We start from the raw sequence: 25,862 nt of genomic DNA on the forward strand, positions 1-25,862 counted from the left end.
GTCGGAAGAAATCGACGATGGCCCAGGTACACATTCTTCCTGCATTTGTCCAAGTATATACTTTCAGTGTCATCTAAACAGTGCGTGCATGCGTGGTATCCTTTGTTTGTCTGTCCTGAAAGGTTACTGAGAGCGGGCCAATCATTGATGGTCACGAACAGCAACGCCTTTAGGTTAAATTCCTCCCGTCTGTGCTCATCCCACGTACGTACACCGTTTCCATTCCACAGCTGTAAAAGTTCTTCAACTAATGGCCTTAGGTACACATCAATGTCGTTGCCGGGTTGCTTAGGGCCTTAGATGAGAACTGGCATCATAATGAACTTCCGCTTCATGCACATCCAAGGAGGAAGGTTATACATACATAGAGTCACGGGCCAGGTGCTGTGATTGCCGCTCTGCTCCCCGAAAGGATTAATGCCATCCGCGCTTAAAGCAAACCATACATTCCTTGGGTCCTTTGCAAACTCATCTCAGTACTTTCTCTCGATTTTTCTCCACTGAGACCCGTCAGCGGGTGCTCTCAACTCCCGTCTTTCTTCTGGTCCTCACTGTGCCATCGCATCAACTTGGCATGCTCTTCGTTTCTGAACAGACGTTTCAACCGTGGTATTATAGGAGCATACCACATCACCTTCGCAGGAACCCTCTTCCTGGGGGGCTCGCCGTCAACATCACCAGGGTCATCTCGTCTGATCTTATACCGCAATGCACCGCATACCGGGCATGCGTTCAGATCCTTGTATGCACCGCGGTAGAGGATGCAGTCATTAGGGCATGCATGTATCTTCTCCACCTCCAATCCTAGAGGGCATACGACCTTCTTTGCTGCGTATGTACTGTCGGGCAATTCGTTATCCTTTGGAAGCTTCTTCTTCAATATTTTTAGTAGCTTCTCAAATCCTTTGTCAGCCACAGCATTCTCTGCCTTCCACTGCAGCAATTCCAGTACGGTACCGAGCTTTGTGTTGCCATCTTCGCAATTGGGGTACAACCCTTTTTTGTGATCCTCTAACATGCAATCGAACTTCAACTTCTCCTTTTGACTTCCGCATTGCGTCCTTGCATCAACAATAACCCAGGGGAGATCATCATCATCAGGCACATCGTCTGGTTCCTCTTAATCTTCAGCAGCTTCACCCGTTGCAGCATCATTGGGCACATCGTCTGGTTCCTCTTGACCTTCACCAGCTCCCCCCGTTGCAGCATCACCGTATTCAGGGGGCACATAGTTGTCATCGTACTCTTTTTCTTCGCCGTCTTCCATCATAACCCCTATTTCTTCGTGCCTCGTCCAAACATTATAGTGTGGCATGAAACCCTTGTAAAGCAGGTGGGAGTGAAGGATTTTCCGGTTAGAGTAAGACCTCGTATTCCCACATTCAGTGCATGGACAACACATAAAACCATTCTGCTTGTTTGCCTCAGCCGCATCGAGAAACTCATGCACGCCCTTAATGTACTCGGAGGTGTGTCTGTCACCGTACATCCATTGTCGGTTCATCTGCGTGCATTATATATAATTAAGTGTCCAAATTAATAGAAGTTCATCATCACATTAAAACCAAAGTACATACATAGTTCTCATCTAACAACATATAGCTCTCCAGAGCATCTAATTAATTAAACCATATATCGAAACTATGTAAAACATTTCAATGCGAAAACAAATGAGATCGTAATCGCAACCAAGGTAACAATTGATCCAACGGCATAATGATACCAAGCCTCGGTATGAATGGCATATTTTCTAATCTTTCTAATCTTCAAGCGCATTGCATCCATCTTGATCTTGTGATCATCGACGACATCCGCAATATGCAACTCCAATATCATCTTCTCCTCCTCAATTTTTTTTATTTTTTCCTTCAACAAATTGTTTTCTTCTTCAACTAAATTTAACCTCTCGACAATAGGGTCGGTTGGAATTTCCGATTCACATACATCCTACATAAATAAAATCTATGTCACGTTGGTCAGCATAATTTTCATAAACAATAAATGAACCAATAGTTATAAAGATAATATATATACCACATCCGAATCATAGACAAGACGAGGGCCGACCGGGCGGATACAAAAACCATCGCACTATATAAGATGCAATAATAAAAGTAAGAAAATAATACAAGTATCTATGTAAACATACAAGTAAGAATATTTTTCCTTTCAGAAAGAAGATAAGAATAAGAGGCTCACCACGGTGGTGCTGGCGATGAGCTCGGCGCGGGTGATCGATGGCGGTGAAGACGGGGACGGGGCGTGACGGACCGCTAAATCTAGACAAATATTGAGGAACATGGAGCTTGGAGGTCGAGCTTGGAGAGGAGAAAGCTTAAGTAGTGTGGCTCGGGCATTCCATCGAACACCTTCTGTGCATAGGAGGTGAGCTAGAGCACCACCAAGCCCTCTCCCCCTCGGCCAAAAAAAAACAGAGCAGTGTGCTCTGCTCTTACGCGAGGGGGTATATATAGGCACCTCATTGGTCCCGGTTGGTGGCATGAACCGGGACTAAAGGGGAGCCTTTGGTCCCGGTTCAAGCCACCAACCGGGACCAATGTTGGTGGGCCAGGCGCGAGGCCCATTGGTCCCGGTTCGTCCCACCAACCGGGACCAAAAGGTCCAGATGAACCGGGACCAATGGCCAACGTGGCCCGGCCGGCCCCCTGGGCTCACGAACCGGGTCCAATGCCCCCATTGGTCCCAGTTCTGGACTGAACCGGGACTAATGGGCTGACCCGGCCTAGACCGTTGCCCCCTTTCTACTAGTGCCTCAAGCAATTGCCACATTCGATGCTCTTTCATTTTCAGCGTGGCCACAATAGGGCTCCTCCTGTCCATCTATGAAATTTGTCCCCTTTAAGCTGGTAGGTGATAATGCATTATGGAACATCGTTGTCTCATTACCCCCCACTCAGTAGGACACCCTTCTATCTTTTCTTCTGCGACAATAGCTCTTCCACTAGGACACCCTTCTATATTGATGGTGTCTCCAATAGTTGCATAACATTTGAAGTAGGAGCATTTGGCCGTGAAGGTTGGAGAAGATGATACTGATCTCGATCGCGCTATTGATACCCAACATCCTTTTGGCCCACTAGGTTTAGAGAGCACCATTTTGACAAAGGCCATAAAAAGATGATGGTGCCGGCCAGGCCACTTCGCTATTGAGGATTAGCCAACACAGGTCTATTTATAACTCAATGAAGTTGACTTGACATGCTTGTCACATCAAGGTCATTCAAGCCGTTGATCAAAGGTCTTCTTGCCGAGGAGCTCGAGGCTCAAGAGTATGCTCGCTACTCATGGTATCAACAACCTAGGATCGTTGCTAGCTAGGGAGCTCATCTTTCATGCCCGATGGACGCAATTTATAGATCCATGGCTCGAAGAACAATGCCATCCTGATCTTGAAGCTCAATCATGAGTCAAAACATGAAGGTTGGGATCTATGATTCCATCCACTACACGGAGAGGGTGATCACTCGTCATTATCACCCTATTTTTCCCTACTTATGAGGAGGGTCATGTGCATGTTGTGGTGGGCTTTGGGTTAGGGTATATTAGAAATACCTGATGTTGATGATGGATGATCAAGCTATTATTGGTGGTTTTTGCATCATGATTGCAAGACAAAACCCCTGATGTTCCCTGATGATCAAACAACTTAATCATAATAGTTTATGCACTTATTGCAAGTCTATCTTTGTGAAGTTAATAATGATGGTTTGTGAACCGAGCCCAACTAAGATGGTTAGGTTCCTTGTGATGGAGCCAACCCACCATGGTTCAAGTCCTAAACTCTTGCATTTTACCAGATTTATTTCAGACTTTTGGTGATGTTCGTTCAATGGGAGAAGACATTCCTGTCGACTATGAAGGCGCCTGTGGTGACTTCGTCATAAGATATTATGCCGGTTCAGTATCCCGACAAATCTCATAAGGGTAGGGCGTGCGTTCTTAGGGGTGAGTGTATGTGTGTGTATATGACATCTATGTGTTGTACTATGTTAAAAAAGTAGAGACGGTTTTAAATTGCTCCGACATGAATAGTAAATTTGATTTTTTTCTTCAAAAAAGTATGTTTGTTTTTTTGCACCGAATATGCTCGGAGTGTGCTATGAAAAATTTCATGGAGAAATGACCACGGAAATTTGCATGCTCCTAGCACACTCAAGCATCCTTGGTGCTAAAAAAACAGAATATTTTTCTATTTATTCACGAAATTTACTGTTCATGAGGAGCAGATTGGATTATCGATTGTGATGATGTATATTTATATTGTGATATCAAATCAATGTGGTATTATCACACTCTTGAGAAGAGGCATTCACAATCAGTGGCGGAGGCAGAAAAATTGGATTAGGGGGGGGGGGGCAAGTGCCACTGAAATAGGTTGGGGAGGGCCAATTCATAGAAAAATAGATGTTTAGGAGTAAAAAAAATTTCTAATTCAACACTATTCACCAGTAATTTAGTAGTAAATTCATGTTGTTAGGGGGGGCCAGGGTCCGTGCTGGCACCCCCTGTCTCCGCCACTGTTCACAATGCCAGCAACTAAGCGTCAGAGAGAAAAACATGGTGATTTCTCACCTAGGCCCGCCCCACGCGCCCGTGGCCCAAAAGATATTTCCTGCTATGGTGTATGTGTTCCCACTTCTCATGTATCACTTATATACATATGTGTGTTGTACCAATTTATCTCTTTTCGAATATACTCCACTTCCTCTTTATCATAGTGTAAGAAAACGTCTTGCATTTTGATACGGAGGGAGTACTTGGATAGTATGAGGTACTCCAAAATGGATTGCATATTCTCTTTACCAAAATATCTATTCTGCTTGCATAATTAGCATATGTTGTCCTTTTATAAATGAGAAAAGGTTATAAAATGTAAATGGCCCAGATGACAATTTTCATGTAACATAAAATGAGGCAATCTTAGAAATAACTTTAGATGTTGGAGTAATTACCGAAGTCATTTAGGGGGTAATTAAGAACTTCAGATGTTGGAGTATATTGGAGTTATAGACTCCTGGGATTACATAATACTATAACTGATTTGTAGATAACTTTTGTCTTAATATATTGCAGTAGGACACTCTCCTACTGTTTGTTACTTCAAAAAGGGATTACATATTATTGCTCATAATATAACAGGCAGAGTTTATTGAAGTGATTTACAAAACTCACTAAGGATCCCAAGTTATGATGCAGACCCATTAAGTATTCGCAGATGTTACATAAAACAAAAATGATTGTATTTTCCTCTGAAAATGCAATGTTGCCGAGTACATGAACAATTGATGCCTCAAAGACAAAATCTGATGGTCGACCCAAATTTTGTCTTGCCTTGTAAGTCCGTATGAAATTCGAGTTGAATAAAGCCTGGAACTTCTTGCATGGTATCGTTGTCACACATTGAATCGGAAGAGCATGACATCTCCTTCCTGCACAATATACTCCTTCCCTTCCAACCTCATCTGCAGTCATAGAGAGGGAAATAAATAAAGAAATTTCCTTATGTGCTTCATCTCTAAAACTAGCTAGTATTTATTCATATAAGTGCACATATTTTTACCACTCCCTTCTCCCTTGCTGCTCCAAGAGTACCCGCCGCAACAAAATCATCGTAAGATACCTGAGTCATGGTATGTGACCGTTGTGAAATTATTAAAATAACACCAGAAAATAATGGTACAGTACATGAAAAGAACCTGAAACTATCTCATTACTAGCACAGTACCCTGATACTTACAGTTTCAGCTCTAATGAAGCCTTTCTGGAAGTCGCTATGAATAACTCCGGCTGCTTGAGGTGCAGTCATGCCTGTAACAATAACATCCAAGACAAAACATAGTCAAAATTTTGTGCCCATGGTGCAAAAAGATGAAGGCAGTTCCTACAGTAATTGAAAATACAGTAACAGAATTGTGAGAATGCGAATAAAACCTGCAATAATGGTCCAAGCTTTTGTTTCCTGACAAAAGGAAAAAAAAGGATTTGAAAGTTAGGATCAACAGCTGAAGAACAAAGTGTCTTAACAGCAGAAGAGATTCACCTGCTCTCCGGTAGTGAAATAAGTTCTTAGTCCCAAAAGGTTATATGTTGCTTTTACCAAGTTGCCTAGCCCACTTTCGGCAACATCAAGAGAATTTAGGTATTCAACTCTCTCTTCCAGTGGTAGTTCAGACAGTTCAGCCTCAACCTGGTGCACTCACAATTTCATTAGCTTACATAGATAATAGATCAGGTGAAATTGTCTAATGCCTAGGTCGATGCATATGGTATCACTTATCACAAACCTGAGCTGATATTGTAACCATGCCAGATTTCAGCTCTGATGCTAGTTTGGCCACCTCCTGGACATGGGGATTTTTATCAGGGTCGGCAAGATCAGACTCTGTTACATTAGCAACATAAATGACTGGCTTCATAGTGAGCAGATAAAGATGTTGTATAGCTTCTTTCTCATGGTCAGGCAAATCAACAGATCTTGCAGGCTTTCCATCCATAAGTGCATCCAGAATTTTTTCTAATCCTGACCTTTCCGCTCCTTCCTGAGTAATGAAAACTGGAATCAAGAACAAAACCTATCAAATAATGGTAGAGCTTGTGAATATCTTACTTACCTTCACTTTTACTTGTGGATCCTTAGTTTTGCTCTTTTTAAGCTTATCCAATCTCTTCTCTATCTGCAGTATTTTACAAAATTCTTGGTTAAGTATGAACATAAACAAAAAAATAAATCCACACTTAAATCCCTCGCCCATTATATTACCTGTTCAAGATCACAAAATATGAGTTCTAAGTTAATCACATCAATATCTGACTTGGGATCAACTTTTCCATTCACGTGAACAATATCATCATCTTCAAAACATCGCACAACCTGAAAATCCAATGAAGAAAAGATTGGTGCTAAGTTCATCCTTAGAACCTCAACAACCAATAGCCTATTATGTTTTTCAAACTAAATGCAAGGCAGCACAACAAGGACCAAGTCCCATTAATGAATAACAGTGCCAGAAAAAAGGGTAATCATCGGATGTTCCAACATTGTACAACTACAACCACTGAACTGATAAAGGAACATCTATTGGAGAATTATAGTGATTCAAAATCTGCAAAATAAGAGGACACCAACAGAATGGCATGCAGCAGTTGAGAAAACATGGGAATGCAGCTAGTAAAAAAGATGCAAAGTTTGAGTTTCCAGAAACTTGACAAATGCCTGAGAGCACAAACATATAAAAGTCAGCAAACTGACCTGGAGTATAGAATCAACTTCACGGATGTTTGAAAGAAATTGATTTCCCAGTCCCTGAAGTCAACAACCAGGTAAACATTTTCATATATAAACTATTGAAAAACAATCATCGGCATGTTGTGTTCTGCACTTGGAGTAAAACGAAGACAGCTGGTACCTCTCCTTTGCTTGCTCCTTTGACGAGGCCTGCAATGTCGACAAGCTCAATGGATGTCGGGACCGTCTGCTTGGACTTGCTTAACTTTGAGAGCACGTCCAAGCGAGGATCGGGAATAGCCACGACGCCAGTGTTTGGGTTTATGGTGCAGAAGGGAAAGTTTGCAGCTTGGGCCTTCCCATTTTCAACCTAACAGCATTGAGAAACGAACTCACATTTTGTTATTGCGATAAATACATGCCAATTGCATTTCACATTGAGAAACATAGAAACCATTCCATGAAGCAGTCATTGTTGCAAGAGCATAAATTATGCAGTGAGCGTGAATAACACAAGAAACAAGAATAATTCATCAAAACTCTCTTCATGTTCCAAACATATTAACCATTTCAACCTTTGGACGACAGCATCTCTAAGCGGCAAAACATCGAACACTTCAAATGCAGTGACATTGGCCCTACAGTCCTACAGGCACGCTTTATATACTAGAAAAACCAGTGCACGAATAGAAGGAGAAAATTTCATTGCCCCCGGCTACTTCGAGCTCTGGACAAGACGACATCCTTCTCACGGACAGGAGCATTTTTAATTTTCAAGCAGCGGGTTCTGTATGTGTTCAATTGGTGACTTACAATGGCGTTGAAGAGGGTGGACTTGCCGACGTTGGGCAGGCCGACGATGCCGGCGCGGAGGCTCATGCTAATCTTCGCGTTGCGGCCCGAGGAGTACCGCCGCGCGCCGCCGCTGCCGACGACGCCGCCGACGCCCCGGCTCCGCTGCCAGCGCAGGAGCAGCGCCGAGGAGGCGCGAGAGGAGGGCAACGGCAAGGGCGTCGTCGCCGGCACGGCCGGCGTCCGCGTGAACCCCACGAACGCCGAGCCGAGGGCGCGGGACATCGTCGCCATGGGCACTCGCCGCCGGCGAAGCAGGCGGGAAGAGGCGGAGGCGTACGGCGAGAGACACACGAGAGACTAGCGCGAGATAGAATAGAGCGATAGGACCACGTGAGCGGCACGTGAGAGTTGAAGCCCATAGCGCACTTTTCCGTCTCGTTTCGTTTCCCTCCTCGCGTCGCCCTCGCCGGCGCTGCCATGCGCCGCCGCGTCCTCATCCGCCTCAGGCCACCGGCGCGGCGATGCTTCTGCGCGCCGCTCTCGACCGCGGCCTCGACGGCGGCGGCCGCGCCCAGCGCCTACCGCCTGCTCGCGCTCCTCCGCGGCTGCGTCGCCCCGCCGCACCTCCCGCTGGGCCTCCGAATCCACGCGCGCGCCGTCACCTCGGGCCTCCTCGCGGCCGCCGACGGGCCGGCGGGCGCGCTCCAGACGCGGCTCATCGGCATGTACGTCCTGACGCGGCGCTTCCGGGACGCGGTCGCGGTCTTCTCCTCGCTCCCGCGCGCGGCCGCCGCGTCGGCGCTCCCCTGGAACTGGCTCATCCGCGGGCTCACCATGGCCGGGCACCACCGCTTCGCCGTGCTCTTCTACGTCAAGATGTGGGCGCACCCGTCCGCGCCGCGGCCGGACGGCCACACCCTCCCCTACGTCGTCAAGTCGTGCGCCGCGCTCGGCGCGCTCGCCCTCGGCCGCCTCGTGCACCGCACCGCGCGGGCGCTCGGGCTCGACCGCGACATGTACGTCGGGAGCGCGCTCATCAAGATGTACGCGGACGCCGGCCTCCTGGGGGGCGCGCGCGAGGTGTTCGACGGAATGGCCGAGCGGGACTGCGTCCTGTGGAACGTGATGATGGACGGGTACGTCAAGGGTGGCGACGTGGCCAGCGCGGTGGGGCTGTTCGGAGCCATGAGGGCGTCCCGCTGTGACCCCAACTTCGCGACCCTGGCGTGCTTTCTGTCTGTGTGCGCCACGGAGGCTGACTTGCTCTCAGGGGTGCAGCTCCACACCCTGGCGGTGAAGTATGGGTTAGAGCCAGAGGTCGCCGTGGCGAACACGTTGGTGTCAATGTACGCCAAATGCCAGTGCTTGGATGATGCGTGGAGGTTGTTTGACCTGATGCCGCGGGACGATTTGGTAACCTGGAACGGGATGATATCCGGGTGCGTTCAGAACGGGCTTGTCGACGATGCATTGAGATTGTTCTGTGACATGCAGAAGAGTGGTCTTCAGCCTGATTCAGTTACACTGGCAAGCTTGTTACCAGCTTTGACCGATTTGAATGGTTTCAAGCAGGGGAAGGAGATACATGGCTACATTGTCAGGAACTGTGTGCATTTGGATGTCTTCTTGGTGAGTGCTTTGGTGGACATATATTTCAAGTGCAGGGATGTGAGGATGGCACAAAATGTCTTTAATGCTACAAAGACCATCGATGTGGTTATTGGTAGTACAATGATCTCGGGTTATGTTCTTAATGGGATGAGCGAAGCGGCAGTGAAAATGTTTCGGTGCCTCTTGGAAGTGGGCATCAAACCAAATGCCGTCATGGTAGCTAGCACGTTGCCAGCATGTGCTTGCATGGCTGCTATGAAGCTTGGTCAGGAGCTCCATGGGTATGTTCTGAAAAATGCATATGAAGGAAGGTGTTATGTGGAGAGTGCATTAATGGACATGTATGCGAAATGCGGTAGACTCGACCTTAGCCATTATATCTTCTCTAAGATGTCTGCTAAGGATGAGGTGACATGGAACTCGATGATTTCAAGCTTTGCACAGAATGGGGAACCTGAAGAAGCTCTTGAGTTGTTTCGTCAAATGAGTATGGAAGGAGTGAAGTACAGTAATGTGACCATATCTTCCATCCTATCAGCATGTGCAGGCTTACCAGCTATATATTATGGAAAGGAGATCCATGGTATCATTATAAAGGGTCCCATAAGAGCAGATGTGTTTGCTGAGAGTGCTCTCATAGATATGTATGGCAAATGTGGGAACTTAGAATTGGCTTTTCGTGTTTTTGAATTCATGCCTGAGAAGAATGAAGTGTCATGGAATAGTATAATCTCTGCCTATGGGGCTCATGGCCTTGTTAAAGAGTCGGTGAGTTTATTATGCCGCATGCAAGAGGAAGGATTCAACGCAGACCATGTAACATTCCTTGCTTTGATATCTGCTTGTGCTCACGCTGGGCAGGTTCAAGAAGGACTCCGACTTTTTAAATGCATGACTGAGGAATATCAGATTGCACCTCGAGTGGAACACTTAGCTTGCATGGTTGACTTATATAGCCGGGCTGGGAAGTTGGATAAAGCCATGCAATTTATTGCTGACATGCCTTTCAAGCCGGATGCTGGCATTTGGGGTGCTCTTCTCCATGCTTGCCGTGTGCATCGCAACGTTGAACTTGCAGAGATTGCTTCTCAAGAACTATTCAAGTTGGATCCTCATAATTCAGGTTATTATGTGCTCATGTCCAATATCAATGCTGTTGCTGGACGGTGGGATGGTGTGTCAAAAATGAGAAGATTGATGAAGGACAAGAAAGTTCAGAAGATACCTGGTTACAGCTGGGTAGATGTTAATAATACCAGCCATTTATTTGTTGCAGCAGACAAAAGCCACCCTGATTCTGAAGATATTTACATGTCTTTGAAGAGCCTTCTTCTAGAATTAAAACATGAAGGCTACGTTCCCAGGCCAGACATATGTTATACCACGCAACCAGACAACACCACCCAGGTTCAGCAATGATTTCTCTGCAGATTATTTTATTCACCATGCATTTTCATAGTTCAAACCCTTGTTCAACCATTGCGTTTCTTTGTTCTTATCACCTTCTGTAACTAAAATGATACAAAAATGAACTATTTGGACAAGGTCCCGCTGTATTGCTGATCCATCCATGTCAAACTAAATGAGACAGCAGGAATCAGGATCAGTATACTGTCATTCCTAATGAGGTGACAACATATTACATTTTTTCCTTTAACATAGTTTGCAGGTTAGTAAAAAAAATCGTTCTTGTATATATATTTTCTTCTTCTAGAACATGCACCGAAATGCGTGTCATTTTGTATTAGGAGTCGAAGAACTAAGAACCAAAGCCGACTAAAACCCAAAACTGTACAGTTAGTTGCAGAAAAAGCCATTTTAATATGGTATAGTCGTTTAGTGATTTGCTTGCCTGTTTTGTTCTGTTTCTATGTTGCTGTAGAAGGCAAGTTTGGGCGATTTGGAAGACTGTCCCATGCAGTTAGTTCTTTTGTCTTCTCAATTGCAATTGAGAGTATACTAATGTTCTTTTCTTACTGTAGGTAATGACAATTTGATTGTGATTTATCCCAGTGGAAGTTATCTGATATTCTGATGGTGATAAAGGAGAACTCGTTATTGTACAAATGTTGCATAGAGCAAAGCAAAGCTTCTACTGCAGTACGATTCCATGTTTCCATGTGAAGAAGTGGCGAGTTGACTTGCTTGTGCATCAGCTGAACCCTAAACGCTCAATTCGTAATGCAGTAAGAACACATGCCCCTTTTGTTTTGTTTGTTTTCTGGTTAACTTCTTTATCATCCTTTGCAAAGATATGATAGTTGTAAGAAAAAGCCTATTCTCATTTTCTCCTTTTTGTTTAACTACGAGTTCTAATTCCTAACACTACTTTTCCACAGAAATTCAAATGGCCATGGAATGTGTCAGGTCCATCTTGGTCATGTATCACCTGTACATAGGCGCGGTCTTATCAACAAAGTTCATATAATTCTTTGACGGCTCAAACTCTCAATGCTGACAGTTTATTCCTTGGGACTGTGTAAGTTCTGCAAGCTAACTTGTATGGCCTTTTCGTCTTGAACTTGGACAGCATTATTCTATTTGTGTGCCATAATGTTCTACTCCCTCTGTTCCTAAATATAAGTCTTTTTAGAGATTTGAATATGAACTACATACGGATGAATATAGACGTATTTTAGAGTGTAAATTCACTCATTTTGCTCCGTATGTAGTCCATATTAGAATCTCTAAAAAGACTTATATTTAGGAACGGAGGGAGTAGAAGCTATTGGTGTAATTTCTTGGAAAGTTATGTCCCGTGAAAAGAAAATCTAAAAGTGCTGTCCGGATGGATAAATCTAAGCTATTGGTGTATAGATTGTGCTAAAGTTAATCATTTTTGTCCAGTGAAAAGAATATCTAATTCTGTTGGTTCTGAGTTTCGTGTTTCTGCCCTCTACACAGTTTTTTGGTCATTTCGTAAGCCTAGTTATGCAGGTTGACAGGCCTGTGAAAACCATAAGAACACGTGAGATTCAACATTTTCACAACAGCTCGACATGCTTATGAAACAAGGTTGTGTAGCACAACAAGGTTAACGATGAAATGTGAGCGACCTGTTGAGTCAGTCGATCATTTGAACTGATCACTAGGTAATTTTATTGTTTCTCCCTACTGCTATGTGCACACCTTTCAAACAAGTCTTGTATCAGTGAATTGATCGCCGTATATGCTTGAATTCGTGTCACAGGTCTTTGGATCTAGAACAGAGGACCCCTGGGTGGTATGGCTTGGAGTTATTCTATAGGTCTGTTCAAATCTTGACAAGAAATATTATCGTTTGATGAAAATGATAACTTGCTGAAAATTCACATTTGCTCTTCAGATGTTTCGGAACAGAATATGGAATAGTAGTTAATTGGCCAGCCATATATTTGTTTCCTCTATAGTTCATACTTCATACATGATACGAAATCAGTCGCAGAGAAATAACTCAAAATGCATAATATATTTTCATCAGCCGGTGTTTTGGTCCACAATTAGAACTTGAATAATAACAATCTCACATGCTCAAGTTTGGCAGGTTAATCTCAAGGTCACTTTACATGTCATAAATCACGCTTGTTAACTCTTATTATATTCCTGTAAGAGAACTTGACTCATATCTCATCATCCAATATTTTCAGATCATTTGGAAGCTTCTCGCGCCGTATCTGCGCAAGACTCTGGGGATTTCTCGTCGCGTCCAGCATCCTATCCAAGAACTGAACGAACCGGCGATCCTCGTGAGCAACCTGTGGGTCTGAAAACCTAGCGAGGTTATCTTGATCCTGCACCATTACAAGCAAAAGGCATCGATAAATGGACGAACTCTTCAAGAGAAGCAACATACACATGGTACTAACCATCCTCCAAAAATACCACTGTTTATTTTTTCAGAAGTATGCACAGGTTAGGTTTTATTTCATGACTACCTCATCGCTCGATTCGAAACTGTAAATAAAACGCTGGGCAATCTTGCATTTATTCGTCCAGACCAAGAAAACCTTCAGCCGTTATGCATAAAATAAATAAAAAACATGTTGATTTGGTGGAGAAATGGGTCCAGGGGCACTCATTGCTTTGCCCATCAGCAAGTTGCAGGAAGAGACCCTGCATTCATCCATTCCTGGGAGAAATCTGTGGGTAAAGTAAAGAAGGGCGAACCTTGCTTGCGCTGCCCGCGCCGGCTTGCTCACACGCGCTGCTGCAGAACGATGGATGGCTCGCCGTAGGAACCAGACGGCGGAGCCCCTCCCCGCGTCCGAACAGCTGCGACCGGCGGTCGCCGGGGGCGAGACGGCAGATGGAATGGATCCTCCTGAGCAGCATCTCCGACGCCATGCCTGCTCCCTTCTCCTCTCCTCTAGCTTTCCCCTGCTCCAAGTACTTGGGTGGGAACAGAATAGAGCCGTCCAGGGTGTATTAGTAGCAGCAGCAGCAGTACGCAAGGTATCGCATCTTGGCTGGTCGCGGAAGGCGTTGGTGCGCCGGTGGTGACCTCGTCTGAACCGACCGGGTCCTACGGACCGTTGACCGGTAGCACAACGTTAGTTGAAACCTGAGTAGATTTTTTTCTAGAAGAGTTGAAACTTAGGTGGAAGTGGAACGCGTTTGGTCTCTTCGCTGGTCATTTTTGTTTAATTGTTTTCAGTCCCCAGGCTTAGTTAGCCTCTGAGCTGTGATATAAGTATAATAATAACCTAATAGGACTAAGCGTGGGTTCCAAGTTTAAGTCCCCTGGCTTAGTTAGCCATGGTTGATCGCAGCCATGCATTCCTTTGTGTGCACGGCTGGGTCAGAGATGGTCCATTGCAATACGCAACTCACAGTACTAGTGAACAGTGAAAGCGTAGAGGTTTAGCTGCAAAAGATGCCTCAGGCCGAACTGGCAGATGCCATCACATGACCAACTTATATAAACATGTGATTCAGATTCTTCAGAGTGCTAGCAGAGTCAGTAGCTGCACATATCTGAAGATCATATTCATACATCCGTAGGGGAAAACTTTGGACATGCCACACAGAATTTTACACGTCGGACGGTACAAAAAATAGCTATCGCACGTTTGACTCATTGCATTTTTTTTTCACCAGCCAACTCGCAATAGATTCTCCCGTCGAAATGCGGGGGAAATGGTTGCTCTGCAACTCAATTGTAGATTTATGTGTTTGGTATCACCGATGACTTCCGATCCAAGACCTGAACTTCCCCTTTCGACGCAATTACGGCATACGGCCTGCATGTAACAGATTGTAATATCTTAGACACTGCAGCGTGTAGCTGCATACGCGTTGTTTGCTTTGTGGTCTAATACCTTTTTATTCGTTTGTTTTTGAAGCATGCTGGTTAAAAACTGGATTTTTGTTATAGAAATTGCTTAGGTTGAGAAACTTACATAGTGTTGCAAATTATCCCATGGTCCACAACGCCAACGATTTTCTCCAAGTCTTCTGCTACCTTTCCTGCACGGTGACCAAAGGAACCAGCTAAAAACTCCACTGGAGAAATAGTTGCTGATTTATTATGTCGAATTTAGATCCTCCGAGAGGTAACAGGCTTCCATTTACGCACATACCAAGATCCTGGATTGGGGTTGTGAAGATAACATCAAGTATGTGATGGCCCTCCTTGGTTACCAGCGGGAAGTCGCCTCCCGATGGACCGGCAGTTCCAATTGATGGCCTCCTCCAAACCTTCAGGCAATCACACAATGGTTATCAGTCAAAAAGGGTTCTCTTTTTGCCGGGTCGGCAGGGCACGGACAGGTTTCAGGTTCAGAAACCCATTAGCTGCTCAGAGTATGAAATTTCAGAAATTATTAAGAGATTGATTAGCTGTGCACCTCTGCGTCGCCTAGGAACAAATCATCAATCTCTTCAGCGGTGTCGATCCAGTTCCCCTGAAATGATCTGCCCCTCTCTTAACGAACATTACAGAGAACTGATCTGATGTCTGGTGGCAGAAGGTAGAGATTGCTTACACTTTTGACCAAAACTGGAATGGATCCCTCGATGCCATTCACATATTTGTCGTTGTCAATGATAAAGGCAACCTTGTCAGCCGATTCAACAATACCCTGTGGTTCCAGACCAATCAAGAGTTGCATATAGGAAGATGAGATAATAATATAATTGACATAACAGAAATATCTGCAGTGAACACAAGCAAATAGTTACATTGTATTTTTTTTTTCAGAAAACAGCAATATTTCCATCTTCATGAACTTACTAAGATGCATGCTTGTTCGACTTTTCAGGAAACAAAAAGGATAAGTGATGATTTAGACAGACACAAGTCAGGGAGGCAGGGAGCCTGAATGGGTTTAAGCAGTTTTTGAAGAGCTGGTTTACAAATTTCTGAAGAGTTGCGCTAACCTTCTCTTGTATGAAAGAAGGCTGTCCGCTTTCGGTTTTCCCGCGCCCGATGACAGCAGCGAGTGTGCCCTCTTCAATTACATCAGCATCAGCGAAAGCAAAATCAATCTATACGTCAGTGAGCATGGTTTCAGCCAAAATCCTCTTCTTTCTTGCCTGCAAGATTTACAATGGTGACAAGAGAATAGAGCGTACTTGGGCGCCTTCCTCGTGGCTGCCGACCTTGATCCCGGCTTTCTCCGCCTCACTTGCACAGATCACAGACCTGGCTGATCAACCCCAACAACCGATTAGACGCAACCGATGATCAGGAGCGAGCGAATGCATGCGGGATTGCGGTTGTGCAGGATGCAAGTAAAGCTCATGTGGCACAGATGAACCACGGAGTGGCAGTGAAGCAATTGGAATGCTTACGAGGGTATGCCGACAATGCCGGTCAGCGAGCCTCGCCGGAGGCGCGTGCCGAGGTACTGGACGGCGAGCCCGGACGCGGCGCCGGAGCCGAGCCCGACCACCATCCCGCTCTTCACAAACTCGTCCACCTGAAACAATGCCGCATAATACGAGATAAGTGCCTCAGCATTCGAAGGAAGCCGCCGTGAATGCTGGAGGACGGCAGAGCGTCTCCCTTATTACCGTGAGCTTGGCGGCGTCGAAGAGACGGACGACATCGGCGTCGGCGGCGGCCGCGCAGGCCACCGAGGGTCGTCCCCGGAGACAGCGCACGGCGTGGCGCGGCCGCGGTCGCCGGCACAGGGGGACCCGCGCGTGCGAGCCTGCCGCGATGCTTGCTCTGGCGACTGCCTCCATGGAGACGAGCGGCGAACACGGGGGCTGCCTCTCTGCTCTAGCGTCAGCTTTGCCGGTGTAGCGTAGCGGTTTCGAGACCTGCCACACAGTTTGGGTAAGCACCACCGCTTCAGAGGATAAGGAGTGTGACAGCGCACGAGCGGCGCGACAATTCCAAGTGAAATAAGATGTGTTGGGACTTGGGAACCCATGTTTTTCTCTGCTCTGCCCACTCCAAGAAATTGTGAAATTACTATATCTTTTTATTAAGATTTCCATCATGGTATAAATGATACCCCTCCGTCTCATAATGTGACATTTCTTAATATTACATTAGTGTCAAAAAACGTCTTACATTATGAGACAGAGGGGGTACATTAGTGTCAAAAAACGTCTTACATTATGAGACAGAGGGGGTACTTTTGTTACTAGAGGCTACTCAGACTACTCATTATGAGGAGTATCATATATTAGTATCATGTATGATACACATAAAATAGTATAATAGATAATTTTATTTATGACCATGCATGACATAAAGTAGCATATCGTTTACTATGATATGATATCTACTTATATCACTCTAACCATCTCTCTTGTTTAATTCTTTGTCACATCAGCGTGTTTGCTATTCCTAAGTGCATGGTATCGATTAAGATATCACCATTATAGCCCGCCTCAGTTTCAAGAGATGACAGTAAAATTACGTCACGTGTTAATTAGGTGTTATTGAGCGAAAGTATTATTCTAATCTCGAGCACAAATGCACCTGCATGAACATAATTCCAAAAAATTGCAAGCATAACTAAATTGAAAGACATCTGATTTTTTTTTGGATGAACATCAACAAGTTTCCCATCATCTTGCAAAATTTCTTCACTAAAATACATCTGTAGAGGTGTGTGCTAAAATAAAGTGTGTGCTCGCAAATCTTTAGCAATTGATACTTGTATGTCTTTGTGTTGTACTCTTAAAGTCAAGCGTGCTTTATATCTTAGCCATTACTGCCACTGCCACATGGTCAACAACATCATGGGACCCTAGAAACCGCTGTTATGAGAGGTGAGCAAGGAAAGAGACCTATGTCATCTACCTCATGCGGTAGCCTATATGTACAACTTTTACATGTTCGGTTTATATGGGAAAGTGCTTTTAATAGGTCTAATATATGCCATCTACCAGTTGCATCTTGCTCTACATATGCTTCTATATGCCATCTACCAACTACTCATTTCATACATCAGAAGCGACCCTTGTGAATGGTTCAAACTATGTGATCATTTAAGCTCTATGATTCTAGTACATGTTAGTTTGTTTGAATAGACCACCAAAACAAAACCATGCTCGATCATGGAATTCACATCACTTGAGGTTGGCAGTGGACTTAGCTGTGCCATATATAAGGAAGCACCATATATTGGCATGACGCGCAAGGTGCGCATTGTAACATACAAACACTTAAGCGGCTTATAAGTTACTCGGAATGAGTGGCCTTAGGAAAATATCTACTCCATCCATCCCATAATGTGGGACGGAGGGAGTATCACACTATCGCAGTTTGATCATTGGAGACATCAAGTTTGTCGCGCTTCACTCTTTTTTTTTTTGTTTCTTTGCAACAAATGTCAGTTTTCCTCTCCAATTTTCCAGGGCCGTCTTGACCTTTGGTAAGCCCCCTATCCATTGGCAAGTAGTATAGATATTGCTGCTAGTTTTGGTTATTTTTCCTTACATCTTCTCTAGTACATGACTTCTGATCTATTTTCCTTCTGCCAATTCTTGACTTCTCATCAACTGGTGCACTGCAGATTACAGACTTTGACATCGTGTTCCTGCGTATCATGACATTAAGGGCGTCCATAAATTTTGGTCCAGTCATTGTTTCTTTAAACCATGAGGTTTGTAATAAAATTGCTCATTAATTCCTTGGCGGGAATGAGAGTGAGGAGGCATGGACCTAGGCTGCTATGATCAGAAGGTGTGCCCGATGATGTTATAGTTTTGGTGGCCAGCTATTTTGTCCAGGTTGAGTGCTAATGGAATCAAGAGTTCATCTAAGAAAACAAATTCTTGAACTTACACTACTTCTAAACATTTCATTTGAAACCATATCTATTGATTATTTTTCATATCGATATCGTTATTTGTTGCGCTGTATTTTGCCGGCTAGACAACCATGGAAGTACTTGTACGCTAGACAAGAGAAATCTAAACATTGTGTCGGTCGCCATACATGGTGGTTGTGCAGGTGTCCTTTCATGGTGTATCTTCATGTTGTCTTCATCCATCCACACTCTATGGACCCATCAAATGATTTTTGGAGGGTCCCATTTAGGATTAGTTCACAGATGCAGGTGGCGGGTTGCCCCATAGGAGTTTTGACGCTCTGTAGCGGTGTAATGCTAGCGTGCACTGCACGACTAATGCTTTCGAATCTGGTACAAGCGTTAGAGAGCTTCTTCGATCATCGTGGCTTTGCCATACAATCACACATCAATTTTCCTATGTTGGTTGGGCAAAAGCCCCGTTCTGGCAAAAGCGTCGTTCTGTCATTCATTAGTTGGATCTAACAACTAAAGTCGTGTGCCATCGACTATGTGAAGGTTGTCTTGGATATTAGTGTGCCTCTGGTGAAATCTAGCCTTCAATTGTTGGATCAGGAAGACGACAGTGAGGTGAACTCGATAGTAAAATCATGTGTTCCGCCTTCACTGACTGGTTTAAGAGATGCTGGTGTGCTGGTGTTGATACCTTGTTGAATGTGTTGTTTTGGTACCCCGATCCATATACTAAATGTGTTGCTTCTTTTTAGTGGCTTAAATTTAGTAATGAATTGCAAGATTAGCAAGTTGTCGTGTAATCTGTGCTGTGATTTAGTGACGTTAGCCATTTTTTCTTTGCATGTTGTTTTTGGCCTCAAAGTCTTGAGCTTTGTATGAATAAAATGAGGTATGTTTATCGAATGATTCAAAGGCTGAGATAATGATCCTTGCGCTGTGTAAATGTGTATACAAGTCGTTATTAATATTTGATCACACCGGTTTGTAAGCATATTTCGCTCAAGATAGACATAGCTACCCTGAACACTATGATGGTAGGTTCCACAAAATAATATATTAAAAATAAGAGGCTGAGTTCCTCTACTTGTCACCTATCATGGTTCATAATTGCACTGTACCTAGAGCCATCAACATGGCAGGGAGAGACTTGAAAGTAACTTTGCCACGTGCAAAGCTTATTACCTTGGGTTCTGACCAAGTAGTATAAAGCAGTATGATCTTCGAAACTACTACACACACGACAATTCCAGTGAACGACACGAGGATGATAGCTAATCCAACCGCTGGAGATGTTTTGCCTTAGACTCTGATGGTGGGATATGTCATATTGTCTGCATGTCGTCCGGCCAGTGTCGTGCATGTAGCACTGCTGTATGATCTTTGCATTTCCCTACCTCAAAGGTCGGTTCACACAATCACACATACAAACACCCATGGACACCATGTCGCGAGTCTAATTAACCCCATACCTCCCAGTAGGTTCTTTGTTTGGTGAGCGTCTAAAGATAAAGTTATTTTGTTGATGCATGGGCATCGTGAACATATCTTTTATGTATTATGTCGACAATGCATGTATGGCTTATCTGGCTGGATCCATCATCACAAAATTTTGTCGCTGAAGCGCTCAAAATCAATTTGCGTGGGTGTGCATCGGTTGCTGCCCTAAAAGATGTGTCCATCACATCAGCTCCGCTGGCACTGTCACAGCTCTCCAAGTTGCATGCGACGCCCGAGGAACTCATTGCATTCGGCATTGCAACTGAGAAGAAAAGAAAGACTGAAGTGAATGAGTTGATGTACTGTTCATGCCTTATATAGTATCTGAACAGACGTGTTTACAATGTTGGTTACAGGGCTCATTTAAATCATTTCTATTGATGATTTTTTTTCATATCGATATCGTTTTTTGTTGCGCTGGATTTGCTGGCTGGAGGGCCATGGAAGTACTTGTATACTAGTCAAGAGAAATCTAGACATTGTGTCGGTCGTCATGCATGGTGGTTGTGCAGGTGTCCTTTCACGGTATAGCTGGTATTGTCTTCATCCATCCTCACTCTATGGATCCATCAAATGATTTTGGAGGGTCCTTTTTAGGATTAGTGCACATATGTAGGTGGCGGGGCGGCCCAATAGGATTTTTGACGCTATGTAGCGGTTCAATGCTAGCGTGCACTGCACGACTAATCTTTTTGAATCTGGTACAAGTGGCAGGGAGCTTCTTTGATCACCTTGGATTTGCCATACAACCACACATCAGTTTTCCTACGTTAGCTGGGCCGAGCAGTTTTTGACATTTTAGATCCGAGGCAAAAGCCTCATTCTGGCTTTCATTGGTTGGATCTAACAACTACAAGTCATGTGTCATCGACTATGTGTAGGCTGTCTTGTATATTAGTATGCCTCTTCAGTTGTTGGATCAGGAAGATGGTAGTGAGATGAACTCAAATAGTAAAATCATGTGTTCCGCCTTCACTGACTGGTTCAATAGATGCTGGTGTGCTGGTGTTGATACCTTGTTAAATGTGTTGTCTTGAGGCCCCGATCCATATACTAAATGTGTTGCCTCTTTTCAATGGTTTAAATTTAGTAATGAATTGCAAGATTAGCATGTTGTTGTGTAATCATGGCGTGATTTAGCCATATTAGCCGGTTTTGTTGGCATGTTGTTTTTGGCCTCAATATCCTGAGCTTCGCATGAATAAAATGAGGTATGTTTATCAAATGATTTGAAGGCTGGGATAATGATCCTTGCGCTGTGTAAATGTCTATACAAGTCGTTATTAATATTTGGTCACACCGTCTTGTATCTAGTGCGTGATGTAGAAGCATGCTTCTGCAAAACAATGAGTAGGATATTAATAAAATAGTGAGTAGGATAACTATTATGCAGCAAAGATTACAATTTTTCTTTAACATAATACTCCCTCCGTCCCAAAATGTAAGATCATTTTTGACACTATGCATTTTGGGACAGAGGGAGTACTTATAACATAGTGTTGAGTGCTGAGTGTTGACCGATGAAATTAGACTGGATTTTATAGTTGGAGAAGCGGCCGGACGGAGTATTTGGTCGCGGAAACCCATAAGTGTCGGCATATGCAGAGCCGTAGGGGTAGGCCCATTGCTGCAACATCTCAGTGACGGGCTCAGTGAGAGGGAGGTTCCCGTTGTCGGCGAAGTCATCCCCAAGGCACTGACGTCACTGCCTCGAAGCAAGGCACCCGCCATTGACCGTCCCTTGTACATATTGCAGTGCTAGAGTCATGGATGGCGTTGATGGAAAACATTCCCCATTACTCTCGTTGACACATCATTGACAACACGAAGGAACCCTAGAACTGCTATCATGAGAGGTGAGGAATGAGAGAGACCTACTATGCCATCTAGCTCATGCGGTAGCCTATATGTACAACATTTACATGTTCCAGTTTCCACAAGGAAGTGCTTCTAATAAGTCTAATTTATGACATTGCCAACCGCACCTTGCTCTACATATGCTTCTATATATAACCATCAAGCTACTTTTCATTTCATATATTAGAAGCGCCTTGTGAATGGTTCAAGCTATGTGATCATTTAGACCCTATGATCCTAGTATATGTTAGTTTGTTGGAATAGACCGCCATAACAAAACCATGCTCGATGATGAATTTACATTACTTGAGGTTAGCAGTGGACTTAGTCGGGCCATATATAACGAATCGCCGTATATTGGCATGAGGCACATGGCGTGCGTTGTAACATACCGACACCTTAGCCACTTTATAAGTTTACTGCTCGGAATGAGTGACCTCAGGAAAACATCTATCACTATTTGATATTTGGGAACATCAATTTTTTGGTACTTCACTCTGTTTGGTTCATCTACGCCAAATCTAAGTTATTCTCTTCAAATGTTTCTGCCATTACAGGGCCCCTTTGACCTTTACCCCCTACAGGCCTACCCCCGGTTTCCATCCTTTGTCAGGTAGTTTAGGTAGTGCTGTTAATTTTGGTTATCCTTTTCTGTTACCACTTCTATCATACGTGACTTCATCTATTTTCTCTCTGCCAATTCTTGACTCCCCATTGACCGGTGCACTGCAGATTACAGACTTTGACCCTATGTATTTTTTGTGTGAGAAATTGTCGATCTATTCATCTTCAATCATGGCAGTACAATGAACACCAGAAATAATGAAAATTGCATCCAGTTTCATAGACCATCTAAACTCTGGTTCAGTCATTCTTTCTTTAAACCCTGGGGCTTGTAATAAAATCGCACATTCCTTGCGGGCAATGGGAGCGAGGAGGCATATGGACCTAGGTTGCTACGGCCAAAAGGTGTGCCGATTATGTGAGAGTATTGGTGGCCAGATATTTTGTTCAGCCGGAGTGCTAATGGAATAACCACGAGTTCCACACGAGAGAACAAATTCTTGACCTTCCACTATGTCTAAAAATGAATACCCTTTCTAGTGATGTTTCTTTTTTCCATATTAATATCATATTTTGTTACACTCGATTGTCGGCTGGACGGTCATGGAAGTACTTGTGCACCCCCTAAAAATTGAATACAACACCATTTTTAAAATAATTTCAAATCTATATATCCTTGCCTGAATCAAGAAAAGCGTTGACTGCACAAGAGACATCCATCTACAGTGTCACAATGCATGCCCAAGTCGACAATTTTGATGGAGTCTCTATTGTCAAGTTGCAACACATGCCCAAGTTGCAGTTATTTAATTCGGAAGTCTACTGTAACTATCTTCATTCTTAATGGAAAAGCAGCAGCCCTTCAGGAGTTCCGTCTTAAAAATAAACAAGCATCTTGGTGCTAGTTTTTTGTAAGCCAGCAAGTTAATCTCGAAGATCATAAAGGTGTATTTGGATGGTGTATTTCTGATGAACTAATTAAATCCCGAAGATCCTCAAAAATAAACCTTATTCTTATCTGAACATCCTCTAATCTTGTGAGAATGGGTGATCAAGCTCGAATGATTGGCTTTAGTTTTTCTATCATATTTTTTTGGGTGAAAAAAGACTTTATCTATTATAAGGTTCACCATAAGTACAAAGCAGCCCAAATAAAATAAATACATTGAGGGCTCTGGCTGACCGAACAACCACTACCGTCGACAAAGCACCCGTCATCACCCTTAGAACACGTTGTCCCGGTAGACCATGCTGACAGCAAAAATCAATCGATGTGGAATTGCATTGAGCTTATTGAGCCATATATAGGCAAGTACTTGACTTGTATAGCTAGAACACATCTTTATTGTAAATGTGGCATATGATATACAATAGTTACATCTTATGAATATAGTTTTCGCAAAACTAGATGCAAATACAATTTAATATTCATCCTAGAAAATCCAGTCTTTGAAATACTTGAAACTATCAAACAAATACAATCAGAAGATTGTCATCGTGGATGCATACGTAGATAATTTATTTAGAACCTAGCTACCTAGTCTTGATCTACAAACTCCTTCAAGGGCTTTTCCAACTGTTTCATGATAGCCTCCCATCCTGCATGTGTGGGGTGCATGTCGTCCCAATAGAAAAATTTGTCGGACTTGTCGCACACGGTGTATAGAAGCTCCGAGGACGACTCGCCTTGTTGTCCGCAATAGCCATTCGAATCCAAACTCTCGCAACATGGCGATAGTTTGCGCTTGAATTGCTTAGATAGATCTGAGCCTTTACCTACATTAATGCCGATAAAAATAAAAAAGTTCATAAGAAGTAGTACAAGCATACAATCAAACTCCATCTAATAATGTTAGGAACTTTTAAAATAATGAGAAACTTTGCATGAAAATACATACGTACCTGGCGCATGATCCACAATACTAGTAAATGCGGTGTATAGGTCGATGATGTGGACATTCTTCTTTACTGTCATGACTTGTTTCAGGTTATCGTTGTGAATTGATGCACCCAAATTTCCAAAATATCGCACGCGGTGTAGTTATTGGTTCGGGTTTGTGACGGCGTGCAACCGATAGGGTGCAAGTTGTTGACAAGAACTTTTTTCACCCCGAGCTTCAACAATTGCTCCACATTAGCCGCGATCTCTTCTGTCACCTTTCCAATATAAGCAGTAATCTGCATCACATACATGAAATTAAGTTAGTAAGATGCACAAACAAATTAGTGTATGGATATATATACATTCTGCGTTGATATGATACTCACATCACTGGGGTTACTTAGGCCAATCACGCCTGTGCTTGCATAATCGTTGCCGGAGATGGCCACGAGTGCTACCGAGTGACTCAACTGCTTCTCAGAGATGGTCCCATCCTTGACCATCTTCCTGAAAGCGTCGACCTGCTTGCGGAGGGTGTGAACCCCGTGTGATGTACTTTCCAGCACACCTGCACCACCATAGGCGAAGGTCATGCCGGACGGGTCGCAGGTTTTGTCTGCTGTGAGGGCATGCGCAGGAGGGGCCTCCTCCAACCCCAACATTGTCACTGCAATTTATTAATAAAGCAGTTAGTAGGGATAATTGTGATTCACCAGGGGCAGGGATTACTGTAAAATATAACAGTACTTTTTTTGTGGTAACATAAGGTAGTGCCTTACCGATGAAATCTGACTGGATTTTGTAGCTGGAGAAGCGGCCAGACGGAGTATTTGGTCGCGGAAACCCATGGGCATCGGTATACACGGAGCCGTAGGGGTAGGCCCATTGCCGCGACATCTTCGTGACGGGGTCGGTGAGAGGGAGGTTCCCGTTGTCGGCGAAGTCGTCCCCGAAGACGAAGAAAGTGTTGCTCGACGACTTCTTCTGATGGCCGCCGGCAGGGGCTGGCCGGGCCTCCACGCCATTGGGATTTAGAACGAGGAGGAGGAGGAGGAGGAGGAGGCCGAGGGCGGCCGGAAGAAGCTTCATCGAGGGAGGATCCTACGAGAACTGCTGGTTTCTGCGGCTTCTAACCGCTACTCTTTCGCCGATGAAAATCAGGGACACAAAGGGCTTGTCTGCGATGCACGTACGCCATGGCCTG

General features: G+C 44.2%; 4 protein-coding genes and 1 pseudogene across 4 annotated transcripts; 1 reads left to right on the forward strand and 4 right to left on the reverse strand.

The window, feature by feature from the left end:
• Nucleotides 1-5,116: 5,116 nt before the first annotated feature.
• Nucleotides 5,117-8,414, reverse strand: LOC119303384 (ribosome-binding ATPase YchF-like). Its single transcript, XM_037580509.1, has 11 exons — nucleotides 8,060-8,414; nucleotides 7,428-7,616; nucleotides 7,271-7,324; nucleotides 6,782-6,892; nucleotides 6,633-6,695; nucleotides 6,306-6,560; nucleotides 6,062-6,208; nucleotides 5,953-5,980; nucleotides 5,759-5,829; nucleotides 5,582-5,641; nucleotides 5,117-5,483 (listed from the first exon to the last, which is right to left on the reverse strand). The coding sequence occupies exons 1-11, from the start codon at nucleotides 8,330-8,332 to the stop codon at nucleotides 5,415-5,417; spliced, it is 1,320 nt and encodes a 439-aa protein (XP_037436406.1). The 5' UTR covers nucleotides 8,333-8,414; the 3' UTR covers nucleotides 5,117-5,414.
• Nucleotides 8,415-8,518: 104 nt separating this feature from the next.
• Nucleotides 8,519-13,490, forward strand: LOC119300148 (pentatricopeptide repeat-containing protein At4g21300-like). The gene is made up of 6 exons (XM_037577201.1): nucleotides 8,519-11,059; nucleotides 11,635-11,838; nucleotides 11,992-12,131; nucleotides 12,590-12,744; nucleotides 12,843-12,899; nucleotides 13,279-13,490. Exons 1-2 carry the CDS (start codon nucleotides 8,519-8,521, stop codon nucleotides 11,647-11,649), a joined length of 2,556 nt encoding a protein of 851 aa, XP_037433098.1. The 3' UTR covers nucleotides 11,650-11,838; nucleotides 11,992-12,131; nucleotides 12,590-12,744; nucleotides 12,843-12,899; nucleotides 13,279-13,490.
• LOC119303386 lies at nucleotides 13,082-14,169 on the reverse strand. The gene is made up of 2 exons (XM_037580512.1): nucleotides 13,799-14,169; nucleotides 13,082-13,422 (listed from the first exon to the last, which is right to left on the reverse strand). Exons 1-2 carry the CDS (start codon nucleotides 13,973-13,975, stop codon nucleotides 13,252-13,254), a joined length of 348 nt encoding a protein of 115 aa, XP_037436409.1. The 5' UTR covers nucleotides 13,976-14,169; the 3' UTR covers nucleotides 13,082-13,251.
• A 340-nt stretch (nucleotides 14,170-14,509) lies between these two features.
• LOC119303385 (probable ribose-5-phosphate isomerase 4, chloroplastic) lies at nucleotides 14,510-16,922 on the reverse strand. Its single transcript, XM_037580510.1, has 9 exons — nucleotides 16,646-16,922; nucleotides 16,424-16,551; nucleotides 16,205-16,274; nucleotides 16,010-16,117; nucleotides 15,616-15,711; nucleotides 15,478-15,534; nucleotides 15,211-15,328; nucleotides 15,031-15,097; nucleotides 14,510-14,871 (listed from the first exon to the last, which is right to left on the reverse strand). Exons 1-9 carry the CDS (start codon nucleotides 16,817-16,819, stop codon nucleotides 14,796-14,798), a joined length of 894 nt encoding a protein of 297 aa, XP_037436407.1. The 5' UTR covers nucleotides 16,820-16,922; the 3' UTR covers nucleotides 14,510-14,795.
• A 7,391-nt stretch (nucleotides 16,923-24,313) lies between these two features.
• Nucleotides 24,314-25,747, reverse strand: LOC119298517 (annotated as a pseudogene).
• Nucleotides 25,748-25,862: the final 115 nt, after the last annotated feature.

This window comes from Triticum dicoccoides, chromosome 5A (genome assembly GCF_002162155.2).
Source record: "Triticum dicoccoides isolate Atlit2015 ecotype Zavitan chromosome 5A, WEW_v2.0, whole genome shotgun sequence".
Classification (NCBI taxonomy): Eukaryota; Viridiplantae; Streptophyta; class Magnoliopsida; order Poales; family Poaceae; genus Triticum; species Triticum dicoccoides.